This window comes from Brassica napus, chromosome A6 (assembly GCF_020379485.1).
Source record: "Brassica napus cultivar Da-Ae chromosome A6, Da-Ae, whole genome shotgun sequence".
Taxonomy (NCBI): Eukaryota; Viridiplantae; Streptophyta; class Magnoliopsida; order Brassicales; family Brassicaceae; genus Brassica; species Brassica napus.
In genome coordinates, this window is record NC_063439.1 from 3,469,544 (window position 1) to 3,482,272 (window position 12,729).

General features: G+C 41.9%; 2 protein-coding genes across 3 annotated transcripts; one reads left to right on the top strand and one right to left on the bottom strand.

The window, feature by feature from the left end:
* The first annotated feature begins 374 nt into the window (after window positions 1-374).
* LOC106346295 (mitogen-activated protein kinase kinase kinase ANP1) lies at window positions 375-4,547 on the top strand. Its single transcript, XM_013785577.3, has 17 exons — window positions 375-742; window positions 928-969; window positions 1,053-1,118; window positions 1,213-1,323; window positions 1,406-1,486; window positions 1,572-1,649; window positions 1,724-1,806; window positions 1,948-2,029; window positions 2,099-2,199; window positions 2,310-2,349; window positions 2,433-2,492; window positions 2,574-2,623; window positions 2,715-2,934; window positions 3,058-3,228; window positions 3,340-3,695; window positions 3,995-4,065; window positions 4,433-4,547. The coding sequence occupies exons 1-17, from the start codon at window positions 446-448 to the stop codon at window positions 4,525-4,527; spliced, it is 2,004 nt and encodes a 667-aa protein (XP_013641031.2). The 5' UTR covers window positions 375-445; the 3' UTR covers window positions 4,528-4,547.
* A 162-nt stretch (window positions 4,548-4,709) lies between these two features.
* Window positions 4,710-9,321, bottom strand: LOC106346294 (mannosylglycoprotein endo-beta-mannosidase). Of its 2 annotated transcripts, XM_048782077.1 has the most exons (12): window positions 9,197-9,321; window positions 8,908-9,161; window positions 8,603-8,741; window positions 7,956-8,183; window positions 7,794-7,852; window positions 7,661-7,709; window positions 7,344-7,574; window positions 7,090-7,259; window positions 6,798-7,002; window positions 6,064-6,708; window positions 5,720-5,947; window positions 4,710-5,590 (listed from the first exon to the last, which is right to left on the bottom strand). In XM_048782077.1, exons 2-12 carry the CDS (start codon window positions 9,054-9,056, stop codon window positions 4,856-4,858), a joined length of 2,838 nt encoding a protein of 945 aa, XP_048638034.1. In that variant the 5' UTR covers window positions 9,057-9,161; window positions 9,197-9,321; the 3' UTR covers window positions 4,710-4,855. The 2 variants fall into 2 exon arrangements, with proteins under 2 accessions (XP_048638034.1, XP_013641029.2); XM_013785575.3 differs by lacking the exon at window positions 9,197-9,321 and having other exon boundaries at window positions 8,908-9,180.
* Window positions 9,322-12,729: the final 3,408 nt, after the last annotated feature.

A 12,729-nucleotide genomic window follows, 5' to 3' on the forward strand; every position in this document is an offset into this window, starting at 1 on the left:
AGATAAATAAAATTATTTATAAAACCAATGCAGTTTGCAAATAATTTTCAGCTGAAATTTTTGTTTTGAAATTGTAAAGTGATACTTTTTGTGTAACAATAAAAAAAAACTAAAATAACACTTATTATGAAACAGAGAGAATATTATCTTATTTTTTTAGTGTTTTTTCTCTTCACATATGACATTCAAATAAATATAAGATTTCATCCGAAATTGAATATTAAAAAAATTGAAAAAGAAATATAAATGTTTTTTTTTTCTTGATGTGTTTTAAAAAATTTAAAATAAAAAATTGTTTTTTTCTTTCTTATTTTAAAATCAATTTGTTTTTTTTTTTTAATTTCAAAAAGTATGATACCGAAGCCCTTTTCCCTCTCACTCGTTAATACTTTTAGCCGAACGAAGAAACATTAGTCACAGTGTGAAAACCCCCAAAATCGATCAGATGCAAGATTTCTTCGGCTCCGTTCGCCGATCTCTCGTCTTCCGTCCTCCCGGCGATGAAGACAACCAGGAGAATCAGCCTCCGTTCCCCGGCGCTCTCGCCGATAAGATCACCTCCTGCATCCGCAAATCCAGGGCTCTCATCAAACCCTCCTCCTCTCCCCCGCCGCCTCCAACCGCCGCAGATACTCCACCTCCGATTTTGTGGAGGAAAGGTCAGTTAATCGGTCGCGGCGCGTTCGGTACGGTGTACATGGGGATGAATCTCGATTCCGGGGAGCTTCTCGCCGTCAAACAGGTACTCCCACCTAGGGTTTCGAAGCTAATTGGATCTTAATTAAATAAAGGAAGTTCCTTTTGCTGCTAATTTTAGTTGTTTGTTGTTACTTACCAATCTCGGATCTGTTACTAAACGATTCTGAAAGTCGAAAGCTTTGATTTTTACCTTTGTTCATGGATGTGATCTGATTGTTTGTTACTCAGGTTCTGATTGCATCCAATTATGCTTCCAAGGAAAAAACTCAGGTTCTTATAAACAACCCTTTATGCTCTCTCCTTTCCAATCGAATCGAGTTTATTGTTTATTGACTTTGGTTTCTATCTTGAAGGCTCATATTCAGGAGCTTGAAGAAGAAGTTAAGCTTCTCAAAAACCTCTCTCATCCTAATATAGTTGTAAGTAGTAGCTATATCCTCTTCTTCTCAATGCATATTGGTTCACCACTTACTTTGTGTTATCTAACTTAGCTATTTGTTTCTTGGCCTTTAGAGATATTTGGGAACAGTTAGGGAAGATGATACTCTGAATATCCTTCTCGAGTTTGTTCCTGGTGGATCTATATCTTCGCTCTTGGAGAAATTCGGACCTTTTCCTGAATCAGTTAGTCATACTTGAATTTATTTTTTCCGATATATTACTAGACTGTTCAGCCTTCTTTAAGTGTTGAGAGTGGTTTAATCAGGTTGTACGGACATACACGAAACAGCTGCTTGTTGGGTTGGAGTACCTTCACAATCATGCAATTATGCACAGAGACATTAAGGTAACATTTTCTCCCCATACTTTCAAAGTCCTTGCATACTCCAGTCCTTGCCCATGATATTTTTTCTATGTTCCTCTCTTCTCAGGGGGCTAATATCCTCGTGGATAACAAAGGATGCATTAAACTTGCTGATTTCGGTGCATCCAAACAAGTAGCTGAGTTGGTAAGTCAAATCATTTTTGTTTTCTTCAGCTTATATTTCTTAGTTATGCTTATAATACATGTATTCATCTTTAGGCTACGATTTCTGGTGCAAAATCTATGAAAGGGACACCCTATTGGATGGCTCCGGAAGTTATTCTTCAAACTGGACATAGCTTGTAAGCTCTTATGTGTGCTTGTAACTACGAAATTAAAATTTTCGTACCTGATATCTCATACGCCTGTGATTATAATTTTAGTTATGGCGACATACGCTCCATAATTTTGATTTCTCACAATACTGCGGATATTATTTTCAGCTCGGCTGATATATGGAGCGTGGGCTGTACAGTTATTGAAATGGTTACTGGAAAGGCTCCTTGGAGTCAGCAGTATAAAGAGGTATTTTATATTCTATTCCTGGTTGTAAAGAATTTTGCGTCATTACAGGTGAACATGCTTTGTTTTCAGGTTGCTGCTATCTTCTTCATTGGAACAACAAAATCCCATCCTCCAATACCTGATACTCTCTCCTCTGATGCAAAAGACTTTCTGCTCAAGTGTCTACAGGAGTAAGCTACTTCGCTTCGGAAACAATAAATTAGGATTGTAAAGTAGATCTCGTCACTACTAATGCGTCTTGTCTTTGGGATATTGCTGAACCATTGATTTGTCTTGGCAGGGAACCAAAAATGCGGCCAACAGCATCTGAGCTACTAAAGGTGAACTATAAACAGTTTAAGTTTTGCACCATCGAAATTGATTTCTTTTAGTATACGTGTTCTTGATTTTGTTCTGTGTGCAGCATCCTTTTGTTACGGGAGAACACAAGCAATCTGCTTCAACTGATCTTGGTTCTGTCATGGTGGGTGCATATCGACCACCTTATGAATATCATATACGTTGTTCTTGAAGTCATCTTGATATGATCATTTTTTTTTTCCAGAACAATGGTGGTACTCCTACATTGTCAGAGTTAACTAACACTAAGTGCTCGTAAGTTCTGGCTGAAACCAAAATCTTAAAATGATTTTTTTTTGGGATTATGAAAGATTCTGACTGTTTGTTGTCTGCTTCCTTTTTTCAGTCCACATTCTACATGCAACGATGTAGGAGACATGTGTAACTTGGGCAGTCTGAACTATTCACTTGCATCTCCTTTGAAATCAATCCAGAACAACAATTTCAGGCAACAAAATGATAATGGAGACGAGGAAGACGATATGTGTTTGATTGATGATGACAATTTTTTGACATTTAATGGAGAGACAGGACCTATCCTTGAAAATAATAGTGATTTGAAGAAGGTAACCATACATGATTCATATTTCTCATCTAGAGTTCTAATGACCGATTTAAGTCTCAACACTTGTTTGAATTGAATTTCAATTTGTTCTGTAAGCATCATTTATAAAATCTCATTTTGACAGAGCTGTGATGCCATAAGTGATATGTCCAATGCTTTGAATTCCAAATTTGACGAAAGTCCATGTAATGGAGAGAAAGAGACGAAAATGAGCATGGAAGTTGACCAACCTTCATACTCAGAAGATGACGAGGAGCTGACGGAATCAAGAATTAAAGCTTTCTTAGATGAAAAGGTACTTCACGCACATGATACTGCACTTATCATGCTCCTTACTCTTACTGTCATTAATACGTAAATCACATTCTGTTAGTCACTAAAGTGGGAGTGAATATAATAATCTTAGGCTGCAGACCTGAAGAAGTTACAGACGCCTCTATATGAAGAATACTACAACAATTTGATCACATGCTCTCCCAGTGGCATGGAGATTAACGGAAGTAGCAGTAAAAGAGAGGACACTGCTCGTGGTTTCCTGAAATTGCCTCCAAAAAGTAGGTCACCAAGTCGGGGTCCTCTTGGTGGTTCACCCTCGAGAGCAACAGACACAGTTACTTGTACTAAGAGCCCAGGAAGTGGAAGTAGTCGTGAAGTGAATATGAACGATGGAGGTGATGAAGCTTCGCAGGATGGTGTACCAGCCCGAGTCAGTGACTGGAGGGGTCTTATTGTTGATGCTGAACAGGAATCAAAGAGCCAGAGGTTAGTTTCCTTTGATCCTCTTCGGCACTCAGTAGGAATAATGAAGCGAGAACTATGTCCCATTCATGCATGTCATAAGCTATAACGTTGCATTTTGGGTTTTCAAAGTGCTGATTTAAGAACCATATGAGAATAGTAATCACGAATGCGTCCCAAACATGAGAAGTTTAGGAATTCTAAAACATCTGCCGCGCTTTCTTCTAATTGTCTAGCAAGCAACGATGTCAATTTTGTACTTAACCTAGGGTTCTTGACTCATTTCTTTTATTTGCTAAAATTGACTGGTTTTGGCATTGCAGTGTTGCTTTGTCGGAGATAGAGAAGAAGTGGAAGGAAGAGCTTGATCAAGAACTGGAAAGAAAGCGACAAGGTATGTCCTGTCCCTTTTGTGAGTGTTCATGATTGCACACTGCACGGTCTGTGGTGTTTTCTCTTGCATGACAACGCGTTCTACGTTTTTCTCTAGATCAATAAACAAGATTGTTTTACGAGGTAGCTTGCTCTGTTATTTTCGGCATTCACACTCGTTAATGGAGCAAGAAAGTTATAGATTCTCACATTATCTGTTAGACCAAGTGTTAAAATAAAGCTGCACATTGTTAAAAACCCTAGGCACCAGTAAACCCCGAAAAGTTTTTCCCAGACATCATAGACCTTGAGCAGCATGACATAGCTATATCAGTGTGAAAAAAAGCTTGGTAAACCAACTCGTTGACTTGTAGCATGTGTTGTTGCAGAGATCATGCGCCAGGCAGGGATGGGATCATCCCCAAGAGACAGAGGCTTGAGCCGACACAGAGAGAAATCGAGGTTTGCATCTCCAGGAAAATGACATGTACAAAAAGCTCCATGTCTGTCAGTGCTATATTTTTACGGGCAAGACGGGGCCAGAAACAGGTCCAGATGGTCTTGATCCTCGGCTTTCAATTTTCATTGCTCAATTAGTATATATATATGTATGTGACTCTTGTTTTGTGGTGACAAGAAGTAGACTTGACGTTTGGTCTGAATATATGATTCTGAAATGCTCTTTGAATGTACCAAATCTGTGTAATCTAAAGAGTGTTGGGTGCATATTATAGAGAGCTGCCAATACAATATGTGTTAAAAGTTCCATTTAGTGAAAGTGTTTTGACTTTGCACACGAAAAGTAATTTGCCTTAACCAAAAACAGTAAACCCGTCAGGGTAGTTCCATCCCCGAAGCATAACACGAGGAGGCTTCTTCATGCCTGTAGGAGCTGAAAATGAGATCTTAAAAGACATTGATTCACCCGGAACTAGTGAGAAGTAGTTGTCTGAATAGTGTACAGGCAGAATCCTCGTGTCTTGTTTCTCTGCCTCTGCATTGTGGACTGAAAAACGAAGAAAGAAAGCAACTCCTGGATCAGATCCCTTCATTTCCACCACTTTCAATCCGCGGTTGCTATCTTCAGTACCACCAAATCTACTAAAGAGCTTCTGGAGCAAACCCACACCGTGTTTTCCATCGTCCTGAAGAGCGTTTTCGGCTAAGTCAGCTCTAGATGTATTGTGGACGTTGATCTCCAGCTCGTACTCTGGACCGACGTTAACTGCATTGCAAGTGATCTTGAGAGGTATTTGCTTCCTTCTGTATGGCTCCAAGAGCGTGTAATCTTTCCCAGGCAGATGTAGCCAGTAGAAGTTCCGGGATATAACCGTTTTGTCTGAGGCACGGTACAGTTTGAGAAGAAGGAAATACACAGGCTTTGCATTTTCTGATTTCGGGTACTTGAACTCTGATATTTTCACAGCTGTTTTTGGCGGCGCATAGACTTTGTTAAACACTTCGGAGTACGGGCAGTTACCGTCTAGGTCCCATACCGATGCCTCTATCTCCACATCTGCTAGCTCTTTAGGAGTCGTGTTCACAACCTGTGGGGGTTACTGGTTAGAGTACATGATATATTTGGATTATTTACATAACATATAATTTAATATTATTCACTCTTGGTTCGGTTCACAGAGATTGTGATGGAAAGAGTTACAGGGAATCAAACTGACCTCAACGAAGTTACTTGCCAGGTTCAACTGGACATGGACTGGCTCTGCAGCGGAACGGCAGCCATAGAAACTGGCTGTTTGGTCAAGAAGATGATCGTAGAACTGACCTCTGAGACCAGTCCATGGATTTTGGTTCTTCCAGATTAAGACACCCGTGTACTTTGTCCACATTTGCGAACTCCACCCTTCGAATAAAGCTCTGTACTGAATGTAGTTCACCAGTTGAGCCTGTTATGGAGAAAACAAATCAACTCATGAACTTTATTCAGCCGAACTTAGAGATCACATTCAGTTAAGCAAAGCTAGAATATGGGGTTGTGAAAGGGTCAAGATCCCAAATGTACCTTCAAGCAGAAGTCATCGAGGTTCTCTGGAGTACCGTACATCAGAATCTGGTCATGAACTTTTCCAGGTTCAGAATATGGAATGTACTTGTGGTAGTCCCACATTCTATTCGGCACTTCTTCCACAAACCCGTCTGAAACTTTCTTAAACAAAGGAATCTCCCAACCTTCCGGAGGCATTGTCGCTCTTATAGTATCTGCAACTGGCATTCCAACCGAACCGACCTCTGGATTGAACCCATACTCATAATATGTGTCTTTAAAGAAATCTTCAGGGTATTGAATCTTATAAGGTCCGTCAGTGAAGTTTCCTTTTCCATCTGCAAAGCCGTCCCACATGGATCCTTGAATATAAACTCTGGTACCGTCAAGATAAACACTAGGATCTGAATCCTCGTCTGGTAACAGTTGCGTTGTGAAATAAGGGTGAAGCCTCAGGTCTTGCTTCAGAGCCTCGTTTATGTCTTCTGGTGGAACTTGTTCGTTTCCACCAACCCAAAGAGCAAGGCTTGGATGGTTTCTCAGAAGTTTGATGGTATCACGAGCACATAGAAGGAATAAGTCATGGTCTAGTGGTCCGTTTGGATTTGATACTGGATCACCTCTTCCATCAACATCTCCAGTGATCCAAAACTCTTGCCAGACCTGAGATTTAAGTAAGATGAACTTCAAAAATGGCAAAAAGTTATGAAGAATGATAGACAAACTATAAGTCTTAGAATCTAGAATCATACCAACAAACCGTAGACATCACAAAAGTGATAGAACTCCGGCCTTTCAGCCAACCCACCACCCCAGCAACGGATCATGTTCATGTTCATATCTGCGTGGAACTTTATGTCCGTTCTGTAACGTTCTTTGGAGAGGCGTAACAACCCATCTGATAGTATCCAATTACCACCGCGGATGAATATTGGCTCTCCATTGATCTTGAACAGCCTGGAAATTTTAAAAACCAATATGCAGAGCCTCCAAAGAATCACTCTAACACATTTCCAACTGAAACTTAAATACGTTTTAGCTTACCTTCCACCAGTGACACTATCAATATCACTCTCAATCTTACGGAATCCAAATGGCTGCATCCACGAATCAGATTCTCCGAATTCTTTCACAGCGACAGTGATCAAGACGTCATAGAGGTTTTGCTTTCCCATCCCATTGGGCCACCACAGTTCAGGTTTATATAGATAGAGCTGGTAAGTCACAAACTCATTAGCTTATAAAATAAACAACTATAAGAAGCCATTTTGTAAGTGCAGAAAAAATGTACAACTCACCGGTTTAAATGTGTGGTGAATATTTCCTCGAGCAGGGATCAGAACATTCTCTGTATGAAGATGCTCTACTAAACAAACACCGTTCTCGAGTTCGGCTGTTACTTGAATATTCACAGAACATTCAGCATTCCAAGTGCTTTTGTTTTCAAGTTCAGCAGTCACATGCAAGTAGGCCCTTTCGTAATCGTCATAGAAGGTTGAGACCAAATGGGGATCAATTATTCTTACAGGCTGGAACCAAAAAAAAAAATCAGTTCCTAATAGCACATTTAGTAAGAAGGTAGTTGTAAACACATATGTAAACCAACTAAACTAACCCCGGTAACAGATATTGACACTTCATCCCATATGCCAGTGTTCCGATCCCTACAAGAAAAGAAAAACGACATCAGAGAGAATGCCATTAACAATCTGATAAGCTCAATATTCTAGCAAAAAAAAAACATTTACCTTATTGGACAAATCCAATCCCAACCTTCCACGTACTGTGCAGCTACATCTTTCCCAATCTGCCATAAATATTCAGCCACATGAGGTATAGAGTTTGCTAGCAAAGAGAAAAAAACAAACATGAGCTTCTCAGAGAGAGAAAGAGAGGTTTCAGGTTTGTACCTCGTGATCACCACCTTGGCCTCCCTGGGGAGGTATAGTCCCAGGATGATCAGGGGGGTGAACGATAACAGCAAGTAGATTGTCGCTATCAGGACGCAGAATATCAGTAACGTCAAGTGTATGTCTGCGAAACATTCCTTTGGGAAGCACAATCTCGTGGCCGTTTAAATACACCTCAGCAGAGTAGTTGATGGCACGAAAATTCAAATGCACGTATTGATTCAACAACTGCCATTAAAAAAAAAAACGTCAAACAAACAAGAAAAAGTATACATAAATAACAATTTTGTGTACATATTGTGTGACGATCTGTCCCGGAACCCGGCTCACAGCTTTACAGGGCATCGATCCAACCCCTCACTTATGAATCCTTGCTGACTTTATAATTAGGTTGTTGGTGCGCTTGTCGTTCCTTGAACCCAAAACCTCATCCTCTAACAACTTTTCTACATGCAGGTCAATTGGTGACAACTCATCGTTTGGAGGAGTGTTGTTAAAAGCCGAGGTCTTGGTTCGAGTAACTTGCCAAGCGCACCAATAACCTCCCACAGTGAAGGGTTAGAGTCGGTGTCCTGAAGAACTGTGAGCCGGGTTCCGAGTGAGCGGGATGGTTATCACATTGATTCAACAGCTGCGTGCGCTCTCACCCGTTTACAATGGAACTGTGTGGAGAACCAGAAAGTGTAGTAGTCCCTTCCGGAATCGGCAATGTCAGTGATAGTCTCGTTTTCTAATCCATAGAAAGGATCTGGAATTGATTTGTTCTTCAACAAGGTGCCCAAAACACTGTGAACAGTAGAGTCAATTCAAACAAATCATCAACTAATCAAGTGGGGGAATAATGATAAGGTTTGACTTTGTTTAATTGGTTGACTTTCACTGAGTTCACTAGATCGGATTGATCATTACGATTAATTGTTTGATTGATTTAGAATTAGGAAGTGGAGATTACGTTCCGGGTACGGCGGCTTCCATCCACGGAGATTTGGGACCGAGAGACGGCGGATTTGTGGTGGTGAGCTTCTCGCCGTCGTCGTTAACTTCTGTTGATCTGGCAGCTAGCCAGCCGGAATCGAGTAGCGTCTTTCCGATCTGCGCCATTGTTGTTTCTGATCAAAGGTTACTGGGATGGTGCTACGTGTCGTCGCTTCGTTACAAAGTTGAAGAAACTTAACTGGACTAGAGAGAGAGAGAACAACACTCGCTTCAAAGTCGAGCTTTTAGGGAAAAGAAAATTCGAAAACGTATGGAGTATTTTTTGGGTAAGCTAAAGCGTGTAGTATCAGTGTGGTAAAGATCGAGAGCGAGAACGTGTCACACAAATGAAATGGAAAAATACGACAGTGACACACCTCCATAATCATAAGAGTTGATAACGGTTTGGGACACTTTTTTGTCTTTTTTGACACAATGAGGCACAACTTGCTGGAGGGACACTTTGTCTAGTTTCTGAGCTGAGATCGGACCATTGTGCCCCTCGCTTCCTTAACTGAGACCAAGGTTGAGTCAGTATTTTTTTTTATTATTTCTCCCCAGCTGGAAAGCGACCGTACAGCCCTGCGTTTTAGTTTGGTTTATGGGGAAAAGGTAGCAGTAAAAGCCGTTGGATGAAGGAAAATCTAACGGCGATGGAGAGCTGAGCTAGGGAAAGCAGCTTGGGTAATAAATGAATTGTTATCTTGTCTTTTTCTCTACGGAATCAGCCCCATATGCACTACGTTTGTTCACAAAGGTGATTGAGAGTCTTGTGTTTTGAGGTTTTCCGCCGCCAGCTTGGTTCATTGGTGAAGGGTTTTGACGATGGAGGAAAACTGCATGGTTTTAAGTGGTGATTGGGTTTGTAGCGATGTTGGGACGTGGGATTTTGTTATCGAGAAAAACAGGATGGGTCGTATGGTTGAGATTTACGATGGGATTGGGTGCAAGGAGCTTGCGGGGAATGTTCTGCGTGAGTTTAAACTCGATGAGGAGCGATACGGTGTGACTTTAAGTTACTGGCCACCCACAAGCTTCGAACTTGCGACCGGGATTAGGACCCCACCGGTTATGATAACTAACCATGGTGCGGTGAAGTATTTCTGCGACCATCAGAAAGTAAAAGGGGGGATGAATCTGTTTGCAAAGTTTGAACTGAAAACAGATAGCGTGGACACTGAGGTTGTGGACGACTCAGGAATGGCTTTTGTGTCACCAGAAGCGGCGCGTTTTGTGGAGAAGAGGGATTTTGGATCTGCTTCCTCGAAGAAGGGTTATGTCTCATCAGCTGCGTCGAAAAACAGAGTAATCCACAGAGGCTCGGACACAAGGTTTGATTTTGTCTCAGAAAAGGCGGCTAGTTTAGGAGGCATGGGGGATCTTGGTAGTGGTTCGTCAAAGAAGCGTAACGTGACATCCCCTTACAAGAAGAGCAGAGTAATCGACATTTCAGATGAGGATGAACTGGTTAGGGAAGTGGAGAAATTAGAGGAGACAATCATGAGTGAGGGTGGTAAAGGAGGGACTAGCTTAGGGGAGGATGAGAGTGGTTTTAGCTTTGCAACAGATGAAGAAGGGAACTTTGAAGTGGACGAGATTTCAGTGAGGCCTAGAGGTTACGATAAGGAGTTCTGGTCACCATTACTAGCTGGAGATTATGGTGGTTCTGCTGCTGTTAATGTTGTTTACAATGAGGAAGAGATTGTTGAGGGTCTAACGAAGAAGAAAGGGCCTCGTACTTATTTCTGTGACACAAAGAGTTGCTTTGACCATTATGTGGAGGTGGGTGGTGGTAGCGGGGGAGAAGATAAAGCGAAAGAAGAGATGCCAGAGGTGGCAAATCCTTGGAGTGGAGGTGGTGGCGTTAACAGGAACAATGAGCCAAAACGAAGGCTTGCAGACATCGATGATGAAGAGTTTGATATACCACCGCTGTTTGATGATACAGAGTTTGATGCCGCTGAAATACCAGATATGGACGTGGATGAGCATGACGGGAAGATTGAAGTTGGCAAGGTATTTGGAAGCAAAGAGGATTGTCAGATAGCTCTAGCTATCTATGCCATAAAGAAGCAGTTCAAGTTCACGCAGACGAGGACGAAGATAGATTCGTTCGTTGTTGAGTGTCCTGACAGTAGATGTGATTGGCGAGTAACAGCACACGAAGTCAGGGGGTGTGGGTATTATGAGATAAGGAAGGCACAACTTGATCATAGCTGTCCAATTGAGTTCCGTAATGGCTACAAGAGCAAGGCGACATCGCGTGTTATAGCTGCAGTTTACAAGGCGAAATTTGGAGACTCGGGTAAGCTTCCGGTGGCTAGGGACTTGCAAAAACTTATTTTAGAGGATCTGCGTGTGGACGCCTCCTACATGAAATGTTATAGGGCGAAGGAGAAGGGCGTTTTGGGATTGCGTGGTTCTGATGAAGACTCTTACTTGAAGTTGCCGGAGTATTTGTATATGTTGAAGCTAGCAAATCCCGGCACTATTGCTGATTTGGAAAATGATGTGGATGATGACGGGGACGAACGTTTTCTGTATTTGTTTCTAGCATTTGGTGCGTCAATTAGTGGGTTTAGGAAGCTGAGGCATGTTTTGGTTATTGACGGTACACATCTCAGTGGCAAGTACAAAGGAGTGCTGTTAACCGCAAGTGGGCAGGATGCAAATTTTCAAATATTCCCACTTGCATTTGCAGTTGTGGACAGTGAGGATGAGGATGCTTGGACATGGTTTCTTCAGAAAGTAGAGAGGATTCTATGTGATTCACCATCTCTTGCGATTATTTCAGACAGGGCTGTGAGCATATCTAATGCAGTGAGTAAGATTTACCCTCAGGCGAAGCATGGGGCTTGCATTGTTCATCTTGCTAGGAATGTGAATTCAAGATTCTCTAGTAAGAACCTTGCAAAGATGGTTACTGCCGCTGCGATGGCACATAGTGTGGGGGAGTTCAGAGATTATTACGGGAAGATTAGGGCGGCTAACAGCGAGTGTGGCATTTATCTGGGACAAATTGGTGTTGCTCGTTGGTCAAGAGCCAATTTCCCTGGTGATAGATATAACATTATGACGAGCAATATTGCTGAACAACTGAACAAGGCTTTGTTGGAAGGAAGGGGAGCTGCTATAGTAGAGTTGCTGACTTTTATTCAGAGGATGATGACCCGATGGTTTTGTGCGAGAAGGAAAAAGGCTGAGAAACACAGGGGATTGGTAAGCGTTGAAGTGGACAAACAGATGACTAAGAACATGGCAACTATGAAGGGGAGCAAGATAAATGCCGTGAATAGCTGGAGCAGCCAAATATTGGGGAAGTTTGGAAGATCAGACAAAGTGATGCTAGCAGAGAGGAAATGTAGTTGTAAGTATTTTGATAATATCAAAATCCCGTGTGGCCATGCTATGCTTGCAGCTGACGGGGTAGGTGTGCCTTACGACACATTGTGTGGGCATTGGTACAAAACGACTGTGTGGAGGGAGACGTACGCAGGCGTTATCAACCCCCACGGTGCTGCTAGAGATGTTGATATACCTGAAGAAGTCAGCAGTCAGGTTGTTTACCCTCCTAATACGAAGAGACAACCTGGTAGACGTCGCAAGACACGCATACCATCAACCGGAGAGATAAGGGTGAGATGTTAAGAACTTATTAGGCGAGTTATTGTTAATTTACTCTATTAAGGTAGGTAACTGACTTGTGATTGGCACTGCAGGCGCCTAAGAAGAAAGTTACAAAGAACAAATGTGGTAGGTGCAGGGAGGAAGGACACAACAGGACTAACTGCTGTGTGCC